We start from the raw sequence: 22,446 nt of genomic DNA, 5'->3' as shown, positions 1-22,446 counted from the left end.
AAAAAATAACTGAGTAAATACTCACAGTTTGATCAGGGATGGTAAAGAAGAGAATGCATTAGGGTAAATAACTGCAATTTTGTTCCAAGCTAAATCCCTACAAGAAAAGTGAGTAGAGAGTTACATGCTCACTGAATGCATTTGGAAGATTTCAGGTGCTTGTTTAGGATGCTTAAATAACAAAAAGGTATTAGTTACATTCCAAATACTTTCAATAGGCTGCTATATTTATTGGGATCATGTATATTTTAGAGTGAAATGTCTTTCACTCAGTTTTAAATGTGTTAGTCAATTCGATATGAAAATGGGCTGCTTGCCATCTATATTCTAAACTATCAATGGAGTTGGTCCTGTAAACATTTACATGAGTGATCTGTGCTGAGAACACCATGCCTACTGACTTAAGTGGGAGTGCCAGTGTGAAGAAGGACTACTCATGTGAGTCAGAATTTGCAGGATTGGGATCTATTTTTTAATGCTGTCTTCTGCAGAAAAAAAAAATCACACGGCTTTCTTTCACTATTCTGTATACACACCGATAGGTACTAGCGCTGACTCAGTACTTTCCTACATTTTACGAAATGTTTAAGAGTAGCAACTATTACAGCTGCGAATTCATTCCTGGAAATGCTCAACTTCAAAATGTTTATTTTGCTTTGGCAAATATAACTTAGTGAGCTGAATGATCAAAGTGGAACAATGGAAACAAATGTTCAGGGGCAGGTAGTGTGAGAGAGTGCAAGCTCCCATGTTTCTGACAATCAAGGCAAATAGTTATTATGGCTGAACTCACAGAGAACGTAGCGCGACCAGCTGCTGAAATGTGTCGGCCTTGATTTCATAGATTTCATTATGATGTAAGTCACTGCAAAGGAAATAAGACTCTCATTGTCTTCAAAGAGCATAACATTTGGAGAATTTTAGACAGTGTTTGTGTGTGTTATGCATCCAGATTTTAAATTAGAAGACACACATGTTGAGGCTACGTCAATCACCACCAAATGTGTTTGTAGTAACCAAATTAATAACCTCTAAGCAACTTAGTGTATCTATCTAGATTTACCTTTATAGGAACTTTACAGTTGTTCACATACTTACATTTTTTGAAGTTTTTGGCAAGCAGTAAAACAGGGTAAATCTTCTAGCAGATTGTAAGACAGATCCCTGAAAATAGAGAGGGCAAAGCTCTATGGTGCTGTAATAAAAATTAGCATTTTTTTCTGTTTGCTATATTTGAGGATTCCCTGCTACAAACATAGACTTCTGAATCTTTCATAGTAGAGATACTGAAGATACGTCAATCTGTGTTACTGGAGTTAGATCACAGATTTAAATGTTCACCAAAATTTAACTGTTATACTTATTTTAATTACTTACAATAATTTACTTACAATAAAATTACTTAAAATAATCTACTAAATGAGACTATTCAGATTTTGACAGAGAAAACCCTAAACTTTCTAGTTATACTGAAATGTAATCAGTTTTCCAGACTACACTTTAAATTAAATAATCTTGCATGTAACCCTTAGAGTTGCTATATCTTTAGCTGAGGGAAGTGGTTTTTTTTTTTTTTTTTTTTTAAAAAGAACTAACTTTGAAATCAATCACTACAAAGGGAAAAAAAAACTGAAAAGACTTGAGCCAAAACTCAACAAATTACAGAATAAGTGAAACATCTGGACTGATTTATAGTATAATATAACTAATCAAAAACAAGCCATGGTAATTTGCAGAAATTGTAAAAAGAAGAAAGAAACAGAGTCATCCAGTCCCATCCTATGCTTCTTTGCTCTGGGGAAACACACAACAACCTCAGTAGCTGTTTCGCCTGTGCAAAAAGTATAGCCTGGACCTATAAGTAGATACAAAATGTATCCTTCATCTCTGTTTTCTAAACTTAACAATTAATGGAGTAATACATTTTTATGTCTGAATCTAATTTTTTAACATTGGCTCATCTCTATGCAATTGCAAATCTGTTTTACTTTCTTAAAAGACATTTTAATTCTGTTTGTACTTGTTTTGACTATAGTATTTCAACTATTCATTCTATGCTTGCTTTGTAAAAACAAGCTAAGTATATGACAGCATTCTTTTGCTTTAGTATCTTACTTTTTTCCTTTGTGCAGAGGCTACTGTAAGAGTATGTGTGCATTCTGTTCTTTCAGGGAAGACAGCCTGAACATGCCCTGTTGACAGGTACTTTTATTGTGCTAGTCACACATGTCAGAAGAGGATTCAGGTGGAATAAGCTTATAAACTAATGTGAAGAAGAAGTGTGGATATGGAAAAATATTCTGTGCTGTTGTATGTAACCATTATGTCTGTGCTCCCATATATTAACTTCAGTTTTCTCCTCTTAAAAGGACACGTCCTCTTAAAAGAACATTTGTCAACTTGAATTTTTAAAAAAATTGAAACATTCTTGTTTCAGATTGAGCACCACAAAATTGTTTCTTAAAAGTCCTTTTATGAGGATTTTTCTGTTCCTTTGCTGATATGTATAAGGGTCTTTCCAGCAAGAGAGCAACCAGCGGGGCCAATGGCATAGCTGGGCCCCGGGATAAGAGGGGACCTAGCTCCTTGCCCTGGAAGGGGTAGGGTGGAATGCAGAAGGGGCAGGGCCAAGGACAGTTAGGCCTTAGCACTGCCGAGACCACAGCACACCCCCTTCCCCAGCCCTCACAGCCGCTCAGAATGGCGCTCTGGCACTACTGCGGTGAAGGGGCCCGGGAGCTCCAGCTGCTGCTGTGGGCCCTTTTAAATTTCCAGGCCGCAGGGCAATTGCTCTCTTTGCCCTTTCCTGTCGGCGGGCCTGTGAGCAAATGATCAGGGTCATGATCCTGCACAGGGTTAGGTGTATGTTTAATTTTTTGCACTGTGATTAGTCCTATTGAGGCCAATCTTCTTAGGGTATGTCTACACCTCAGAGTTTTATCAGAAAAATGGCTGTTTTTCCAAAAAAATCTGAGTTATTTCCACACTGCAATCGCATTCTTCGAAAGTAAACAGAAAGAACAGAGGTGGTTTTCCGACATTGGTAAACCTCTTTCTACGAGGAAGAAGCCTTTTTGCGCAAGAGCTCTTTTGGAAAAAGGTATGTTGAATGGGGAAGAGGGACATAGTAATCACAGCTTAAATGCAAGATAGCGTCCATTCAGCGCGGACACTATCTTTCGAAAAAACAGATCGCTTTTTCGGTGAGCTTTTGTGTGTGGACACTCTCTTTCGGAAGAAGTTTTTTTGGAAGATCTCTTCTGAAAAAAGTTTCTTTCGAAAGAAGCCTGCAGTATAGATTTAGCCTCAGTGTGGTAAATTAAAGACGTACATATGTCTTTGCAGGATCAGGGCCTAACTGATTATACAGTCGAAACAACTATACTGACCACACACAAACTGCTGCTGAATGTAGAATAATATAGAAAAAGAGAGATTTCCCTCTTCTAACACCTTTCAGGTATAGTAATCTTAGGTGATACTTCTAAAAATCACACACTTTTCAGACAATTTTAAAAATATTTTTTCAATTTTTATGAATTGAAATATCGGTTACACAAATTTTGAGTTTTATTTTCATCTAAACGTTCATAGTTACTGGAAATTATGGGAATATGATAATTATTCAATGACATCCTCTATTAAATTTTCAAGCAGCATTTTTTTTACTTTGTCTATCTGTAAATATTGATTATTATCAATAGAAATTTTTTTTGGTTGTATGGTGAAATTGATGCGTCTGATATTTACAGATAAAACTGGAATCCTTCCAAACTTATTTATAGATTAGCATGAGCCATACGTTGACTGCAATCTATGTGTAAAATTCTCAGGGTATGTCTAGACTACATGCCTCTGCGGACAGAGGCATGTAAATTAGACTACCCGACATAGTCAATGAAACAGGGATTTAAATATCCCTAGCTTCATTAATATAAAAATGTCCGCCGCGCTGTGCCAGCTCAGCTGATCGTCAGCACAGCGCGGCAGTCAAGACGCAGATCGGTCGACAGGGAACGCCTTTGTCGACCGCTCCCTTATGCCTCAATTCCCTGTCAACCGATCTGCGTCTTGTCTGCCATGCTGTGCCGATGATCAGCTGAGCCGGCACAGCGTGGCGGCCATTTTTATTTTAATGAAGCGGGGGATATTTAAATCCCCACTTCATTGACTATGTCGGGTAGTCTAATTTACATGCCTCTGTCCACAGAGGTATGTAGTCTAGACGTACCCTCATTGTCATCAGTGCAAGCTCTGCATGAGAGCTTTAATGTTGTGGAAATGAATGTTATAGTCCAGTAACTGAATTTTAAAGCTTTTTCTGGAAATGTTCATGATATCCACTTTGGTACTCAAATAATGTGCTATTGGTGTTATTTCAACAGTTGGCCAAGAGAACTAATACCAAATACATTCATAGTGACGTAATAGTTAAAAGTAGAGATGTTAAATTTTGATGAATCAACTAATTGAGTACTGGATGAAATTTCCATTGACTCCTCAATTAGTTGACTGGGGGCATGTCCTATCCCTCTGCGCCTTTTCCTTTGAAATGTACAAGAGCCATCCACAGCTCTTGTACATTTCAAAGGAAGAGGTGCAGCAGGACTATTAAGGTCCCTGCTTGCATGGATTCCCCCCTGTGCCTCTCCCTTTGAAATGTCCCTTCCCCATAGCCCCAGCTCCTGCTCCCGTCCTTGCTGCCTCTCTCTGATAGAGTCAACAAGGGGGTCGGAAGGGACTAGTTGACTAATCGCTTACATCCTTAGTTGAAAGTAAAGTGCTGTTGGCTGATTCACAAAGAAATAGCCAGAATAATTACTGTGGTAGAGATTAAACTTACTCTGTGGTATACTTGCATGATAAAATAAAATATTGATTTATTGGTATAAAAATTATGCCCCCACATAGCCCAGGAACAGACTGCTTTAAATTTCAGTCCAACAAATATGCCAGATAGAAAAATAAACTGAAGAGGTGCACATAATAAAGACCCAGATCTGCAGTCCTTACTCATATTTATCTCTCTTTGACTTTAGTAATGAAGCCAAGATTGGACCATTCTAAAGAAAATGATCACAGCATAGATAATAAATGCAAATCAAATCTCAGATCTGTCCTTGATGTCCCCACTACGGATGTTATTAAGGAATGTCATGAGTTGTTTTATGCTTTCCTAAAAATATATGATATAAAAATGTTTGTCTCCTTCCTTCCTATAAGGTAAATCCTGATTGACATGTGGATTGTGAGTTCTCTGGGGAAGGGACTGTGAATCCCACCTTCCTTACATGTCTGTACATTAGCTAGCACAGTGCTAACTGTTGCTAGTTAATCATAAGTGGATTGTTTCAGTATCACAAATCACTTAATTCAACCTTTACAATCCTGTGTTAACCTGATGTTAGCACCCTTACTGACACGTACAGCACTTGGAGATTAGGTAGCTGATCACAAGCTACTTTGGGAAGAGATGTGATCCGTGCTCCTGTTAGTGTCCTGTAAAAGTACACAGTACAGAGATTATTTTCTTTTGTTTAATGTTTACAAAATAAGTGCTCAATATAAGGGTAGATACTTAAAGCAAGTCAAGATCTAAACAACTAGATTGACTAGATTAACTAGATTGAGTGGAGGTATGTGTCTAGTACTTACAAACTTTCTAGACTTGTAGTTCCAGTCAGATCAGGAAATTTAGTAATCTGTGAAGCACCATTTAAAGTCCTAGAATTAAAAACACAATATCATAATTGAGAGGAAAGTACAGGACAATCTTAGACATGCAATGGTCATTCAAAGACAAAAAACTTTAAAAGAAGTAAAAAACATACAGGGTTCTGAGTTCTGGTAAGTGTTGAAAAGCAGACTGCCCCACAAGCTGAATTGGGTTATCATAGAAATGACTGCAAAGAGAGAAAAACAGGCATTTAATATACAGGGTAATACTCTGAATAATTATAAATAGGCAAAGCACACTACACATGCGATTGTGAGATCCTTATGATACATTGTATATTTCATTCAGCTCTGAACATTAAATTTTAACTCTGCCCCACTAATCCATCTTCAGTAAGACTGTATTCCAAATGGCTAGATTAGCAGCCAATATTTCTTTGTTTTTAAAATTAACCTGCTACGAAAGTGTTTCTGTCTTTATCCCAAATGTAGAATTTGCCTCACAAATTTAGACGGGCATGAGACACAAGATGAGCACTATTTGGGCATAAACTTTCGTGGATATAACCACCATTTCATCAAAGCTAATATTCAAATAAATCTGTTAGTCTTTAAAGTGCTACAGGACTCCTCATTATTTTCACAAATATAGACTAACAAATCTACCTCTTATGACAGAATCATAGAAATGCAGGGCTAGAAGGGACATCTAGTCCTCCTCCCCATGCTGAAGCAGGACCAAGTATACCTAGACCATCTTTAACAGGTGATTGTCTAACCTGTTTTTTAAAACATTCACCCTCTTCTTATATTTGATCTGTGATTGACAGCTGTATTTAAGGGCACGTCTACACAGCAGAGTTATTCCGGAATAATGGACGTTATTCCAAAATAACTTTGTGAGCATCTACACAGCAAGCCTGTTATTTTGAAATAATGGGTGTCTTATTCCAGATTCTGTAACCCTCATTATACGAGGAATAATGCCTATTAGAATAATAACTATTTCGGAACAGGGCATGTATAAACAGGGCAGATGGAATTATTTCGAAAGAGGCCTCCAGACCTTCCCACAAGTGCTTTGCTGGTCACTTCATCCACAATCATCAAAACTCTGTAGTCCCCCTTCCCCTGAAGCCCTTAAAACTGCAGCCACAGGGGAAAGGGCATGTGGCTCATGGCAGGCTCTGACAGCCCTGAGCCACAGAGCAGTTGCCAGACCAGTGTGTTCAGCCACCATGAGCGACCCCATTTCTCCCACTGAATCCTCCTCTGCTCCTATGGAGCTAGCAGCCAGCTCCCAGGATGGAAGAGGAATGCATCTTCCTGGTTTGGTGCGGAGATCCTAGCACTTCAACGAACATCCAAATAAATCTGTTAATCTTTGAAGACTGGGGTGAGGAGGAAAACCTCCAGCATCTTTGCAGCAGGTATAAGAATGTGGATGTTTATGGCTGGGTGGATGACAGCCTGGCCACCAAGGTCCACATGTGCACCCAGGAGCAGGTGCGCATGAAGGTAAAGGAGCTAAGGCAGGCTTATGCCAAGGCCAGATAGCACAGCTCCCACTCCGGGGTGGTACCACACACAGCTCCACCATCATCCTTGCTGTGGAGTCAGGGCTGGAGATGCCTGTCATCATCTTCTTGGTGAGGAGGAGGAGGAGAAGGAGCTGGATGAGGCCAGCATTGTATCCATGCCTACCAGCCAGGAGGTCATGCTTGCCCTGGAGGTGTGGTACCCCCGTCCAGGATGTCTCCCAGGCATTGTTTGAGGCCAGGGAAGGCCCCTCAGGTGAGTGCCATTACTTTCCTTAGACATACATGGGTGGAGGTGATGGGTGGCGAGGGGCTGCTGCGTGCTCCTCACTCGGCCTTCTTGGCCTGGGAATCATGCAGCAGCCTGTGCATGTGGAGCACCAACTGGGGGCACACAGACCCAGGAGGCAGCAACAGAGGACCCCTGTGCTCTGTCTCACAGGGTGTCTGGAGAGGCCTGTCTTATTCTCAACACCGGAGTGGGACAGCCTCTCACCACAAGAAGGAGGCTGGACGGATGGACAAACACACACACACCCAGCCATCCGAGGCAGGCGACACTCCCAGCCCCAGCCCTGAGCCTCTTCTCCCCACACTTCTACCTCCCTCCTATTCCCTCCCAGGTTCTTTCCCCAGGCCTTCCCCAGTTACATTCACCCCAATAAACAGAAAACAGAGTTTCTAGTTCCAAAACAAAAAGTGTAGTTTATTTTCTCTGCAGAAGAGGGAAGTGGGGGAATAGGAGGTATAGGGGATGGCAGGGGGTGAGAGGAAAGGCAAAGAGGGGCAATCCACAGACCCCTTGTGGGGAAGCCCAGGATGCAGTGTCACTGGGGTCTTTCTGTGAAACTTTCTCTCAGGGCCTCATGGATACGCACAGCTCCCTGATGGGCTTACTGGATAACAGCCTTGAGTTGCTGCTCACAGGCCCTGCTGATCCGGTCGGCCTCTGCCCCCCACCCTAGCAGGAACATCTACCCCTTGCTTTCACAAATATTATGAAGGACAGAACACACCACCACCACTTGGGGGACATTTTGCTTGCCAAGATCCAGCCTGTAGAAGGAGACAGAGAAACACAGGGTTTGCCAGGGCCCTTGGGAGGCCTCCGAACCCAGCCCTCTCCTCTTCCTCCCCACACACCAGGAGCAGCCCCGACTTGCCCCATCCACCCTCAGGGGTTTGTGAAGGTGGATCAGAAAAATCTCCCGGGGAGGGGGCTTCCACGCCCCCTCCCACTACCTTCCTCTTCCCTAGGGAACCTCACTCTAGCAGTTCAGTTCACCAACCTCCTGGGGTAACAGCACGAGAGTGCCATGCCTGCATGACTACAGCCCCGACAGTTGATCTTCCCACACCAAACTGGTTCCCGATGGATCGGTAGTTGTCTGGCATGGCAAGCTTCCGGATGGCAATGGCCACCCACTTCTGGAGGGAGATGGCAGGTCTCATATGGGTGTCCCATTGTCGGAGACACACAGCTCCAGAAAGGTGTCTCTCCACATACGGAAATTCTGGAGCCATTGCTGGTTGTCCCACTGCTCCAGGATGATCTGGTCGTACCAGTCAGAGCTGGTGTCCTGTTGCCAGAAGTGGTGGTGCACGATGTGCAGGGGAGGGTGGATGGAGTCAAGCTGCAAGAGCAGTGCCCAGAGTGAGGTGAGGAATTGCCCCACAATGAGCTGGGGGGTTGTGTTCCTGCAGGGTCAGGGAGGCAGACGGCAGAAATTACAGCAGGAGGTGCACTAAGACATATAAGAGCTGTCAACTGCTCGGAGGCAGGTCTGGCTCCATGGCAGGAGAGCTGAGGTGTCTGCAAGGGCAACCACAGCAGGCAGAGAACAGGCTTTGCTGTCCCTCAATGAGGTAGGCACAGGAGAGGAGCCTGAGACACGGCCATACAAGGGGATCCCTTTAAGCTTGAACCTCAGATAGCCTTAGGCAGCAGCTCCAGGAAGGGAGTGCTATCCTGATGCCCTGCCTGAAGTGCTTCTGGGTGACGTTAAATGCAACTCAGTGTCCAATGAGTGAGGATGCTCTATTTTGAAATAGCTCAGTGCTATTTAGATGGGTATTTGCTGTGTAGACGCACTATTTCAAAATAAGCTATTTTAGAGTATTTCCTTAGCTTATTAGCAAAATAGCTTAGTCTGAAATATGCGTGCAGTGTAAGCTATGAGGCAGTATAACCTTCAACTATTCTAGATATCTTTAGTCTGTATATCTTCTTTTAAAAGCACCATTTTATTGTTGTGAAATTAGCAAAATTGTCTTTAAGAATTTACAAATGATTTTAAAGGCTCTATCAAATAACTAGCTAACAAAGAGATGTAGGAAGGAAGTGTTTTCAGAAACAAGTGACTTTAAATGGGATTTGGAACAAATGTAGATAGGTTTTTTTGTGGATTTGGAAGTGATGTAACATAAAGGTATGGGTGAGCAAATAGCAGGATTTCCTATAAATGGGAGCGTCTATAAAAAAGGCCAGAGATCTGCGGCTTTAAAATCGGATTACCAGGCTTTGTGACACTTTTCTGGTACTCTCATTCTGACAGCTCAGAGAACAGAGAACTCCTTTTGTGATGTAATAGATCAGTATTCTCTGGTCCTTACTATCAAGGCAAGTAGCTCTTTTACTTCTTTTATTTCACCTTCTCACAATTTTTATAGTTGCCAATAAAGAACGTTTTAAAAATGTATTTATCTTGGGTCACCAGTAACTCCACAGAAGCGTGTCCTGTAGCCCAGCAGTTTATAAAATGTAGTACAAATAATCCCTAATCAGAGTCTCCAGGCATAGACCATATCACACCAGTGTCTTTGTTCTCACCATACCCCAATATCTTCCAGCACACCTAAGCTCCTGCTCTATTTTCTTCCACCCATTTTCCAGGAGAGCTATCCCAGTCTTTCTTTCAGGGAAGTACCCCTGCTCTTCCCAGAAGGAATTCCCATCACCTCTCTGCTGTGAATACCTTTGCTAGAGGAGTATCCTTCACTCCCCTGGGAACTCTCACATTTCCTTCACATTCAGTGCTCCAGCAATGAGACATCAGCAGGTAAGCTTTTCTGTTGCTCAGCCATTCTTCAGCCTTCTCTGGCACATGGCTCCAGCTTAGAGCTAGCAGACATTATCCTCTTCTTCTGTCTCTCCTGCCTTCTGCTATTCGGAGATGCTAGCCTACAAAGCTCTCTTGCTTCTCTCCTGCCTTCAGCTTTTCCCAGGATGCACCTTCTGTCTCAGGCAATTTTCATTTCCCTCTTCTAACTGACACTTTAGGTCTTATCCTCTCCAAGCCTCTTCTTGTCCCCAGCTGGTCCCTCACCCTCTGAATTAGCCCAGCTGGGAACACCTGGGAACAGGATACCCAATCTCAGTTTCATTTAATGAAACAGCTATCCCTTTTTAAGAAACTAGCAGGTGAAGCTCGTCAGTAACCAGGCAAAGTCATTTTGTTTGGATTACACTTATAGGAAAGTTCAAGAAATTAAATCTGTATAATAGAATTTTTTGTATTAATGTTCTTGCAAAAGGGAAGTAAAAGAACAGTTTTAAATTTGTAGGATTTCAACTTCAAACATTCATTTTACTGAATAATTACCATACATAGTAAATTTGAATCAGAAACTCGTGAAGATGCCGTTACTTTTTCCATAACTCATTCCATAACTACTTTGAATTATTTTGTGATTTGTAACAATACAGATTTTTTTTGCACTAAAATAAGTTAAATAGGCAACATGATTTTAATTTTAGCAAATATTTTTATGAACTCTAATCATAAAAGTCATGACTATTTTCCAATGAAAAACAAAAATAATCATTTAAACCTTTCAGCCAGCATATTCTGGTATAAAAAGTAGTGCATTCAGCTAATTTAAGTGGAAGGGTTGTTTATGCAAAATTTGGTATCTGTAGGTGATTGCAAAGTATGACTTCATTTTGCACAAACAAACAAACTCTTCAAAATATGTAATAGATTGCGGCCTAACTCAAAGGTCAAGGGCTATGGGAAGTTATTCTCTCTCTCCAAATAGTGTGTGAGTACTGAGAGGACTGAATGACCTGGAAGGTAGAGACCTAGTCCACTTACATCTGATACATTGTACATGTAAAATAAGAATGACAGTGTGTTATAAAACCATACAAATATTGTATTTAATTCCACATTGAATATATATATAATACACACACACACAAAGTAAATTTCTGCCACTTACATTGTAATAAGGGATGGATTGCCCACAAAGGCTTGCTCAGGTATTGATTTGATGTTATTACTGTGAAATCCCCTGGAAAGGAAACAGTATTTTATACCATAACAAAAAAGGTGTGACTGTTAAGACCGGTGAGACATTAAAGAACACTTATTATTTTGGGGCTGTTTTCCACAGGGTAACACAGAGATAATACAATTCAGCAAAAACCTCTATAGCTGCAAACATCAGAGTTTTCATCTTTGTAGTCTATGTGGACATCACAACTAGTTGGATTAGGACTGAGTGGAAAGCATTTCTTTCCAATACTTGTCCCACACCATCCGTGTTTCTGAGATAACTTAGATTTATATAAATGTATATGCTGTGTCATGACATCCCAAGCATTAAACCTCCCACACTACATTTTTTATTGAAGTGTTTCAGGAATTAGAAGAACAAGCTGTACAATGTATTTACTGCCTTCTAGGAAGGAGATAAATGCTTTGTCTCGTAATTAATTACTACATTGTACTCATATGAGTAATTTTGCCATTGTTAAAAACAAAAGAAACTAAGGTTTCAAAATGAATAATGATGATTATTGTGTGGGAAACCTGAAACTTTCATTAGTTCAATCATGAACTATGAAAAGGGCTTCTCCAATTAAATTAAAACATTTAGAAGGCCTTGAATTATTCATGGATGCATGCACCCCAGTCATTACTTGTACCAATATCAGATTATAAATTTAAGTGAACCAATTGTCTTGCTTGTATAATTGAGCTAGAAAAATCAAGGTTTTATGTATATGCTCCTTTCTATATACTAGTAACCTCAAATATATCGAGAAGTCTTGTGACACCTTATAGACTAACAGATTTATTGGAGTATAAAATTGGCAAAGACGAAAGCCACAGGACTTCTTGTTGTTTATGCAGATTCAGACTAACACGGCTATCCCTATAATTACTCAAAAATAGGTGTCTATGCACAGTTGGGTTGTACGCAACAAAACAAAAACAACCCCACCCTTTAATGCTAAACCAATATACATATACAGACTCTACCAAGCAGGATCCCCTAGCTCAATCCTGTTCTACCTGCATGACAAAAATAGCTAAGAAAATGGCATGACTAGCTCCCAGGGAAAGTACTAGTCTCTCATCAATATATACTTATGTTATTACCTTAATATGCAGGGAGAAACTACAAAGCTACTTTTGAAGCCTCAGTCCTGCACTCATGTGTATATTTACTCCTGTGGGTGGTTCCTTTGATATTAATGGGGCTATTTATGTGCCTAAAATTAAGCCTGTGCATAAATGTTGTAGAACTGAGACCTCAATTTTTGATCTGGTTAGGTGCTGAGCACCTTCTCTGAAGTACTGAGTACCTTCAGCTCCCCTTTAAATCAATGGAGATACCCTATGCTATAGATTACTGAGCTATTGGCTTCCAATTCAACAAAGCACTCAAACACATGCTTTAAATGAATCAGAACTTTGGTGCTATACGATTTCATGCTTCAAACAGGCAGAGACTGAATTTAGAGGACACACTGGCTGAAACCACACACAGTCTGATATTAGGAGATCTGATGCTAAAGAGGCCAAAAATCTGAAAGAAAAAGACGCTACATACAACATATACAGTAAAACCAGCCAAGAATGACCATGCATGAGAGTTAGCAAAAGTGGTCTCTTATAAAAGATGGTTTCTTCTTTTAAGGTTTGCTCACTACAGAGTAGTTGTGTTCTTTGGTCTCTGTAAGCAATTGCTTGTGACAGGTAGGCCTCTCACATGTGGTCATCAAGGGAGGTTTTACTATAGTTTTTTCAAAATGCTTTCTAAAAAACGGACAATTTCAACTTTTCCATTAACATTTTAGGCCCAGAGAATAAAACATTAAAGGGACACTTTGATCATGAAACCTGTGCCTCAGATTCACAGGACCAGCTATGTTTAGGGCACATCTGGGTATCAGACATCTTTCTGTCTATCCCATCCAGAGGTCAGCGGATGAGATCCCTTTTAGAGCTATTGAACTTTATGCCAAGGGGCCATTATGGCAGCTGGTAATAAGGTTAATTAGTAGTTCATGGCTCCACTGCCTTCTCCCTGGCTATGCTCCCTATGTCAGCACTGGAGAGTTGTCATAGAAGCTGCAATTGTAACCCTACATTACTGGGGGGATTCCCTGAAACTGAAGGATTTTCCAAGCATCTTACTAAATGGGCTTTATTTCTGCTTTGTGTGCAACAGCAGCATGAAGCACTCTTAAAAGTAAGTCTACACTGCAATTTTGGTGTAGGCCTGTGGCAGCCAATTTAGGCTAAGGAGTTTGGGCTCAGAGGCTGTTTAATTATGCAATACATGTTAAGGGCTCAGACTTGAATCTGGCTCTCTGAAAGATGGGATGTCTATAAAGCAGTTAAACAGTCCCTTACCCCAAGCTTCATGAGCTTGAGTCAGATGGTATTGGCAAACCAAGGGGTTTTACCTTCAGTATAGACATACCCTTAATGGCCTAGTGAATCTGTGATCATCTATTTTTTCAAAAAAATTCCTTCTGGTGCTACCTACCACCACAGAAAATTCAAACAGAAAGAATGTAAGAAATCCAATTTACTGGTAACTTTCTAGCTATTTGTTTGTTTTGTAATTTAACTGGCTTCCATAATTAATCTAGGCTGGTAAGTTTCACCTTTGATTTTAGTCTGTTTTACAAACCATGTCCACATTTTCAGAATTTTTCCAGTTAACACTGAAAATAAATGGTTTAAAATACAGTTAAAATGACGCATCCCTGCTCCACAAAATGCTTATGAATAAATAGGAATCCTGCTTCTTTTTCCTAGCCCAGGCATTGCAGCTTTTCAAACAAGTCTCACATTTAGAGCTGAAATAAAATTGATAGTGTCCCTGTTTTCTTACGACACACTGATTTTAAGGATAAAGTTCCAGAAAACAATATTCTTTCAAAAATGCTTTTCAACATGAAAGCGCACTTGTAACAGGTAAAAGTTATCAAAGTTAAATGTTCTAAATGAAATGGTGAAAATTTCTTTTTATATATGTTGTCATGTCTCCTAACTTTTCCAGGATATACGAAGTTTAAAAGTGCATTGATTAAAACCATATGCATTTTCTAAATAAATAAAAACATTGTCGAAAGCATCCTCTCTGTGAGGTAGGGTTCAATACTTACAGTTCTTTTAAGTTTGTGAGTGTCCTAATAGCAATGGGGAACTCATCTAGACGGTTGTAATTTAAATCTCTGCATAAAAATATAGATAATATTTTTTAGGTTATACACTTTTTAAGGGACAACACAGAATTTGCTGGGATTTCTAAGGAAGTATCATCTTCCATACATTAAATAAAGAGGTCCAAAGGCTAGGTGAATCCTCAAAACCTGATGCTTTCTAATAAACTTCAACCAGTGCAGATCATCATTTTTATTTTTGATCACTGTGCTATTTTAAATTCTATGTTATTGATTTGGAAATGAGAAATCATGGACATTTATAAATGTTAATATAAGTCACCCCCTATTTTCTGAAATCCCTTCTTTGCCATCCGTTTGTAAGCATGAAAGGAAAAATCTATTATTACTTACAGAAAATTTTACAACTTATAAATAGAAATATTCTGGAAATTTTTCATCTTCAAACTGATTTATGAAATAATGTCATTTATTATTATATGTCATTATTGAGGTTCAGTTTACCTCTTTTCCAACTCCCATCTCTATCATCTTTTAATTTTCTTTTCTGACCTGTTTCTTGGCACAGTATTTGAGAAAAAGACAGATAAATATTCAGGAACAGTAAAGGAGAAATGTCAGAGGAAAAAATAGTAGTTAGGTGCCCTCAATGAAGTCAATGGCAAAACTTCCAGTGATTTCAGTAGGGCCAGAATTTCACCTGTTCTGAGGTTTTAAGATTGCAGTAAGGTTGACACTACAATATGGAATAAAGGAGAAAGTACAACTCCTCTTCACTACACAGAAGCCTAAATATTTTGTGTTTAGGTTAGCAATCTGGGATTCCATTGTAGCAACTGCTAGTTAGTGAGAAATTTCCTCATTTCAGCAAGTTCACTAGCCACTTGGCAAGCATGCACGTCATCTGAGACTAGAGTAGGGTTGCTAGGCATCTGGTTTTCAATCAGAATGCCTGGTTGAAAAGGAACCCTAGAGCAGTGGTCTCCAACCTTTTGGGGCTGCTGGGTGCCTGGGGGCAGGGCCGCGCATGTGCCGTGTGCTCGGGGTAGGGCTGCTCTTGTGCTGTGCGCCCGGGGGCAGCACCGTGCATGCACCATGCACCCAGGGCAGGGGCTGCGCATACACCGGGCACCCAGGGCCTGGGGCGCAAGAATGGCTTGGGCCGGCCCTGGTCACTTGGCGGGCGCACATAAATGCCCCGGTGGGTGCCAGGGCGCCCGCAGGCACCGCGTTGGGGACCACTGCCCTAGAGGCTCCAGTTAGCACTGCCGACAAGCTGCTAGAAGTCCTGTCAGAGATGCAGTGGTGCTAAGGCGGGCTTCCTGCCTGCCCTCTGGCTTTATGTGGCTCTCACAAGTGGCCAGCCTGGCCAGCTCTTATATATACAGGAGTGGCCATTGGGGCTTCACTCCCCGAGCTCCAGTTCCACGCTCCCATTGATGGGAACTGCGGCCAATGGGAACTGCAGGGGCAATGCCTGGCCCCTCTAGCATGTTGCCACTTCTGGGAGCCATGTGGAGCCAGTCCAGGGAGGAAACCTGCCTTAGCCCTGATGTGCCACTGACTGGGAGCTGCCTGAGATAAATGTCGCCTACCAGTAGCCTACATGCTGAACCCCCTCCTGCAGCCCAATTCCCTGCCCTAGGTTGAAACCTTTTCCGGTACCCTAACTCCAGCACAGAGCATGCACCCCAGAAACCCCCTCTGCGTGCCAAGACCCAGACCAGTCCTGAATCTCCCCGCTCCTGCACCCCAACCCCTGATCCCTGGCTCTGCCCCAGAGCCCATATCCTCTACCACACCTCAACCCCTGCTTTGTAAAGAATATATGTTTAATCATATAAATACAAAATAATTTGACTAAATTAAATAGAAACAATTATTCACAATTGACTTTTGAACAAAATATCATCATCCTTAGTAAAATGGGCAGGAAACTGCTGTCTGTAGTCAATAAGGCTTTTCTTCCTGTTTGTAAATCCCTTCAGGCCCTGTGCTTTGATTACATAGATAATGAGCATTTGTAATTTGGTTTGGCCCGCTAGTTGAGCCGGAGCTGCTGATACTGGGAAGAGGAGGATAACCCTCTGATGCCCAGTGCAGCCCAACATACCTTGACGCATACCAAAACAGCCTTTCTATTGATGGTCCTGCCAACCAGTTTTTCCTCCCTTACCTTCCAAGTTCAGAATCTTATTGTCAGGACTCCTGACAACAGAATACTCAAGTTCTAGTAGAGACTAGTTTATGTAATCAAAATTAAAATCCCTAATACTAGAGCAACTGGAAAAAAAGTGAGCACTGCATGTTTTTATGGGTTAGAAAGCAAACCACCACTAGGTTCTGAGGAGGGCTTATGCTTGTATGACAATGGTGGTGGCGGCCTGTGATATACATGAGGTTGGATCTCTCCAACTGTGGGTCAGGATCCCATAGTTGGCTGTGACCCCTTTTTTAATGGCTTCAGTCCCCTCTCCTGGTTCATGTAATTTTTTTTTGTCAGAAGGGGATTGTGGTGCAATGAAGACAGAGGACCCTTGGACTAGATGATCTATTGGTCCCTGTGGCATGAAACTATGACATGTGTATCAGCAACAATTATAGGGTTGCCAGATGGTTTCAACAAAAATACCGGACACACTTGACATTACCTCACAATCTACATTACATCTTATTTAGAAAATACCGGACATTTATATTTCCTCATTTATATTTTCTCAATTTGCTTCCCGAACAGAAAGCTCAAATACTGGACTGTCCGGTACAAAACTGGACACCCGGCAACCCCAGCAACAAAGCATGTGAGTTTCTTGAAGTGCCTTGGTTGATTATGATCCATGGAGAGGATTTACTTGGTTGTAGTACAGGAAAGGGAGGGGAATAGATATGTAAGCATTAATGTCCCTCAGGTAAGGGTTCCAATACCAAATACAGGTGGTGTTATTTGTGTATGTCTGGGGCAAATTACTTTTCTTTAATCTTCAGAGTTGTTTTCCTGTTGTTTACCCATAATTGTTTTCACATGCTATTCAGGGAAGCCTTAGTTTTATTGTGTTCACCTCCTACACTTTACTGAACTATTGTGAGAGCTGAGATAATTTATCCCTTTTAGAGAAACTTTTCAAGTGAATTTTTTAAAGCAACTGGATCAATTTTTAAAAGAAGAACATATTTGTAAATTATGCTATCTGGAGCTTTTCTTTTGTTCAAGAGGTCAAAGGATTTGAATGCTACTGCAACCACAAAATGCAAAATGTCATAATGCATTCTGCAAACTTAAAAGCTATTGGGTTACAACGATTATCCTTAACCTCTATTGTAATTAGCTTTTCAGACTAAAGATAAATGAACAAATAGTACTACCCAGGCAGGAATAACCATACCTGAATGGTCACTTGTTGTTCTGTGCTGGTAAAGTTTAAAAACATCATTATATAATCTATTAATATATGTTGCCTAGTTAAAAAGCAGTGTAGTTTCATAACTGAAAAATAGGGTCACTGTACACAATCATGGAGTAATATAGTCATTGTAAAGAATCACCCAGGGCCTGTAGCAATTAAGCAAGCCAAAAAGCATGTTTGGCTTTTAGGGTATTTTTATTCTTTCAGAATATTAATGAAAACACTGGGGAAAAAAAAGGGAAACAAATAAGAGGTCAACTCACAAAGTCTCTAGGCTGTGGAGCCCATCAAAGCATTTCTTTCCCAGGGAGTAGATTCTATTGTTATGGAGATGCCTGCAGGGGAACATTAAGAGCACAGTCAGGAAAGCACACTGCACACAGTGGAGTTAAGCAAAACATTTTGATGGATAAATCAAAAGAAACGTATTTTCAGGCATGCACTGATTATATGCAAGCCATGCTTTTTGCAAGAGCATGTATAGGAGGCATTTCCCTCACCTCAAACCCCCCATCTCCCACACTTCAAGCCTTTGATTTGGTTCCATACAAGGATTTTGTGTTTAAACGGCAGAGATTGTGATTCCTTTCATTTAATGTATTTGTTTTCTTTCTTTAATTGACTTCACTGATGCTCTAGCTTGATTTCCTTTTAATTAAACTAGAATAATCAATAATTAATTTCTATTGGTATGTTATGTAATTCGCAGGATTTTCTGTTTGACTGTTTTGGGGTAGCCGTGTTAGTCTGTAACTTTAAAAACAACGAGTGGTCCTGTGGCAACTTAGGGCCCGGTCTACACTAGGACTTTATTTCAAAATTACCCCCCTAAGGTTGAATTTATAAGCGGAGCATCCACACTACCAAACCTGCTATTTTGAAATAACAGGCCACAGAATTTGAAATCTATACTCCTGCTTTTCATTAAGAATAATGCTAATTCCAAAATAATTATTTTGAAATAATGGTATTGTGGATGCTCCGGGGCCATTATTTCAAAACTAGCCAATTAGCCCATCATAAGATGGGATTTTCAGGTCTCTCCTCCACGTCAGTCTTCTCTCCTGAGCCTCCGGTCTCTCACTCCACGTCTCTTTCTCTCTTCTCCTCCTACAAGCGGCCTTTTGGTCTCCCTGTGGCAGACCACGTGAGCGGTGCATAAGTCAGCCAAGTGCCACGGCGGGAGGTGAAGGGGGCGCGAAGAGGGGCAGGGCGGTGACGTACATGGCCAGGCCCCACCCCTTGGCCATGTACGTCACCGCCCCGCCCCCCTTTGCCTCCCGCCGTGGCGCTCGGCTGACTTATGCGCCGCTCAGCCAGTCCGCCGCAGGGGAGCAAGCGACGCAAATGGCCGTTTGGGCCCCCTGTTCTGCATGGGGACCGCGGAGCCCAAACGGCCGCTTGCACCGCTTGCTCCCCTGCCTGGCTGAATGGTGCAGAAGTCAGCCGAGCGCCACGGCGAGAGGCGAAGGATGTGACTCAGGCAACAGCGCCGCCCAGAGGGAACAGCCAGCATTTTAGCGTTACGGAGTCACAGACATTGGGCTACTATAAATATGGTAATTTGAACTAATTACTCCCCAGTGCTTCCTGGGGATCTCAGGCCATGGTAGTGTGTCCACGTTAATGAAGCCTGCCTCGGACTCATTTTGAGGCTTTTGTGGTGTGAACATGGTAGTTTGAATTTGTTAAATAGGGAGTTATTAAGTTGAATTCAGTAATTTTGAAATACTTTTCTAGTGTAGACATGGCCTTAGAGACTAACAAACATACATATACAGTATTATCAAGCTCATCTGTGGTAGTGAGTGTTGCCTCTAAGGTGCCACAGGACTACTTGTTCTTTTTGTAGTGTCTGCCTTGAAACAAAACTGCAGATCTGAAAGTTTGGGACATTCAAAATTTTGCTTCATATTTTGCCGCTTACAACTATTTCTAAATTTTTAGATCTTAATAGATAAATTGCTCCGTGATGTTTATTAACGTGTATGGATTAACCTGGTGCATTTTTTTTGAAGAAAATGCCTTCCATCTGACCTCTCTTTTCAATTTTACACGTTTCACTCGTCCCTTAAGGATAAGATAAATTGTGGGAGTTGCACATAAAAGAAGAGAATGTCTATGAATATGAGAGACAGACACTATTCTCATTTATGTTGTTGCTTTATCCAAAAGTATTTTAGTTATCACAAGCTTTCAATAAATGTTTCAGAACCTATAAAAACTGTATTCAGCTATTTATAGACTAACTAAAAGATAGAGATTTTTTGTATTGTACAAAAACATTTTTTGTACCACTTTAGGAAGAAAGTTTAATCATTAGGCTCTCAAATGCTAGATTGACCTTTTAGGATGTAGACAGTATGAAGAATTTGCCCCCAAACTCCCAATTAGCTTTACATCTTTAATGACTACAGGTCCAATCCTGCTCCCACTGAAGCTAATGTGAGTTTTCCTATTGACTTATGATTTGCAGCGCTGTAGATAGGGTATCAAAACATGTGGACAGAACCATACTAGGTGGTTTGGAGAGCCTGGAACAGTAGGTGTTGCCAATAGTTAGGGATGATTGAATACTAATAACTCTAAAGTCTTACAACCAGAAACAGGGATAATTAGCAGATGCAAAATGATGGGACCTAGTCAAGGAGCAGCACCTATTGCAGCAAGTGAAACTTATTTTTATGTTGTCTTACAACTGTCCTAAAATTTCAGCTGGGAAGTGGAGAAATTACTTTGGAGAACTGGAGCATGAGAGAATCTCTACCTTAACAAGTGATTGACAACATGATGAAAATAATTGAGGGATATAGAAGTTAGGCCAAATAACAAATACCCATTCTCTTAAAGGTTAAAATCTCATACTGAAACTCAATCTGTACCCACATAGACTGCCCATGAGGCAGTAAGTGGTAGTGTTTCTGAAAATGTTCCAAGGAATCGCTCTTAGAAACACATTAATTGGCTGCTCCGGTTTGTTTATTTACTGGCACTGCAGCCACAGAGCCTTGTGGCTCCCATTAGCTCTGTTTCATCCTTTGCAACCAAGGGGAGCCCCGGGAAGTGGCGTGGGTCAGGGCTCCCCTTGGCTGCAAAGGACGAAACGGAGCCAATGGGAGCCGCAGGGCTCCGTGGCTGCAGTGCCGGTAAATACACAAATGGGGGCAGCCAATTAATGTGTTTCTGAGAGTGATTCCGTGGAACACTTTCAGAAACACTGGTAAATGGAATTCCTTCTGCTTACCCTTCTACCTTGTACAAGTGTACGGCTCATATTCTGAACTTGCTAGAGATGAAGGATCATCTTATATGGTTGTGACACTCCAACACCCTGTATTAGGCACAATGGCATGATTATTATATGATTGTGACATAATAATGATACATTTTGTATATGTGTCAAGTGAGGTAGCAATGGAAAAATAAAAGTTTACTCGGTATGATTATTTGATTTATATGTATATATCCATTTTTGTATCTGGAGTTTCTGAATATTAACTATGTAAAGTGCCTGCATCTGGGTAACACCCACAAAATGTTAGTCAGGCCTGCACTTCATGAATGGTCTATTAAAGTTGAATGGCCCATCAAAAAAAGCAGTGGGCGATGGAAATGGCTTAACCTGTCCTGGTGAAGCTTCATTCAGCCTATGGATAATGGCTGCCATGACTTATTGGTGCACATAGGGGCATGACTAGATCACATGATATTGAACTATCTTTTGGTATGTGCATTTTCCCACAAACTGGGCTAGGAACTTGGCTTGGAACAAAGGGTTTCCCGCCATATGGAATAAGCTATAAAAGGGGGAAATGACATCACCCAGAAGTCTCACTCCCCACACGACAGAATGCCTGGTAACACAGACAGAATGGGGGGGAAGTGCTGGTCTCAGGTGGGGAAAAAAGAATTCCTCTCTGTGTATGGAAGGTTGGTGAACTGTTTATTCTATCTAATAGAGTAAGACATTGCTCAATATAAATCCTAACTTAGATTTCATTTTTGTTTAGCTTCCTAGGTAATCTGCTTTGATCTGTACAGTCACTACTTACAATCATTTAAAATCTATCTTTCTGTAGTATTCTGTAGTAATAAATCTGCTTTATATTTTTTACCTAAAACAGTGTGGTTTGCTTGAAGTGCATGGAGAATCCACTCAGGAAGAGGGGCTGAGGCACTGTCTTCTCCACATCAGGATAGGGGCAGACTGGGTAATAAATGTATATTGGTCAGACATTTGACTGGGGAAAGACAGTACAGCTCTGGTGTCCTAGGCCATGGAGTTGGAGAGGGAGGCATCTCATTGGAGGCACTCCATTGTCATTTCATGAGTAGAGGAGAAGAAGTTTTCATGTAACTGCAGCTGGGTGTGTCCCTTCCTGTGAGTGTCTGTGTGAGTACA

General features: G+C 41.1%; 1 protein-coding gene across 3 annotated transcripts in view; it reads right to left on the bottom strand.

Annotated features, from left to right (window-relative positions):
* The window catches only part of LGR5 (leucine rich repeat containing G protein-coupled receptor 5), a 151,632-nt gene that overhangs the window by 17,749 nt on the left and 111,437 nt on the right, over positions 1 to 22,446 (bottom strand). Inside the window, exons 6-14 of one of the 3 annotated variants that reach the window (XM_006121555.5) lie at positions 18,308 to 18,379; positions 14,623 to 14,691; positions 11,436 to 11,507; positions 5,832 to 5,903; positions 5,656 to 5,724; positions 5,428 to 5,499; positions 1,099 to 1,164; positions 794 to 865; positions 26 to 97 (exon numbers count right to left, since the gene is read on the bottom strand). In XM_006121555.5, coding sequence (XP_006121617.2) covers positions 26 to 97; positions 794 to 865; positions 1,099 to 1,164; positions 5,428 to 5,499; positions 5,656 to 5,724; positions 5,832 to 5,903; positions 11,436 to 11,507; positions 14,623 to 14,691; positions 18,308 to 18,379 — 636 coding nt within the window. The remainder of the gene's footprint in view (positions 1 to 25; positions 98 to 793; positions 866 to 1,098; positions 1,165 to 5,427; positions 5,500 to 5,655; positions 5,725 to 5,831; positions 5,904 to 11,435; positions 11,508 to 14,622; positions 14,692 to 18,307; positions 18,380 to 22,446) is intronic. The other 2 variants (XM_075931817.2, XM_006121556.5) reach the window with 2 other exon arrangements.

The sequence above is a fragment of the Pelodiscus sinensis genome, chromosome 1, assembly GCF_052426305.1.
Source record: "Pelodiscus sinensis isolate ZL-2025 chromosome 1, ASM5242630v1, whole genome shotgun sequence".
Taxonomy (NCBI): Eukaryota; Metazoa; Chordata; order Testudines; family Trionychidae; genus Pelodiscus; species Pelodiscus sinensis.
The sequence above is the reverse complement of the archived record's forward strand: the minus strand, read 5'-3'. Positions and strand labels throughout refer to the sequence as shown.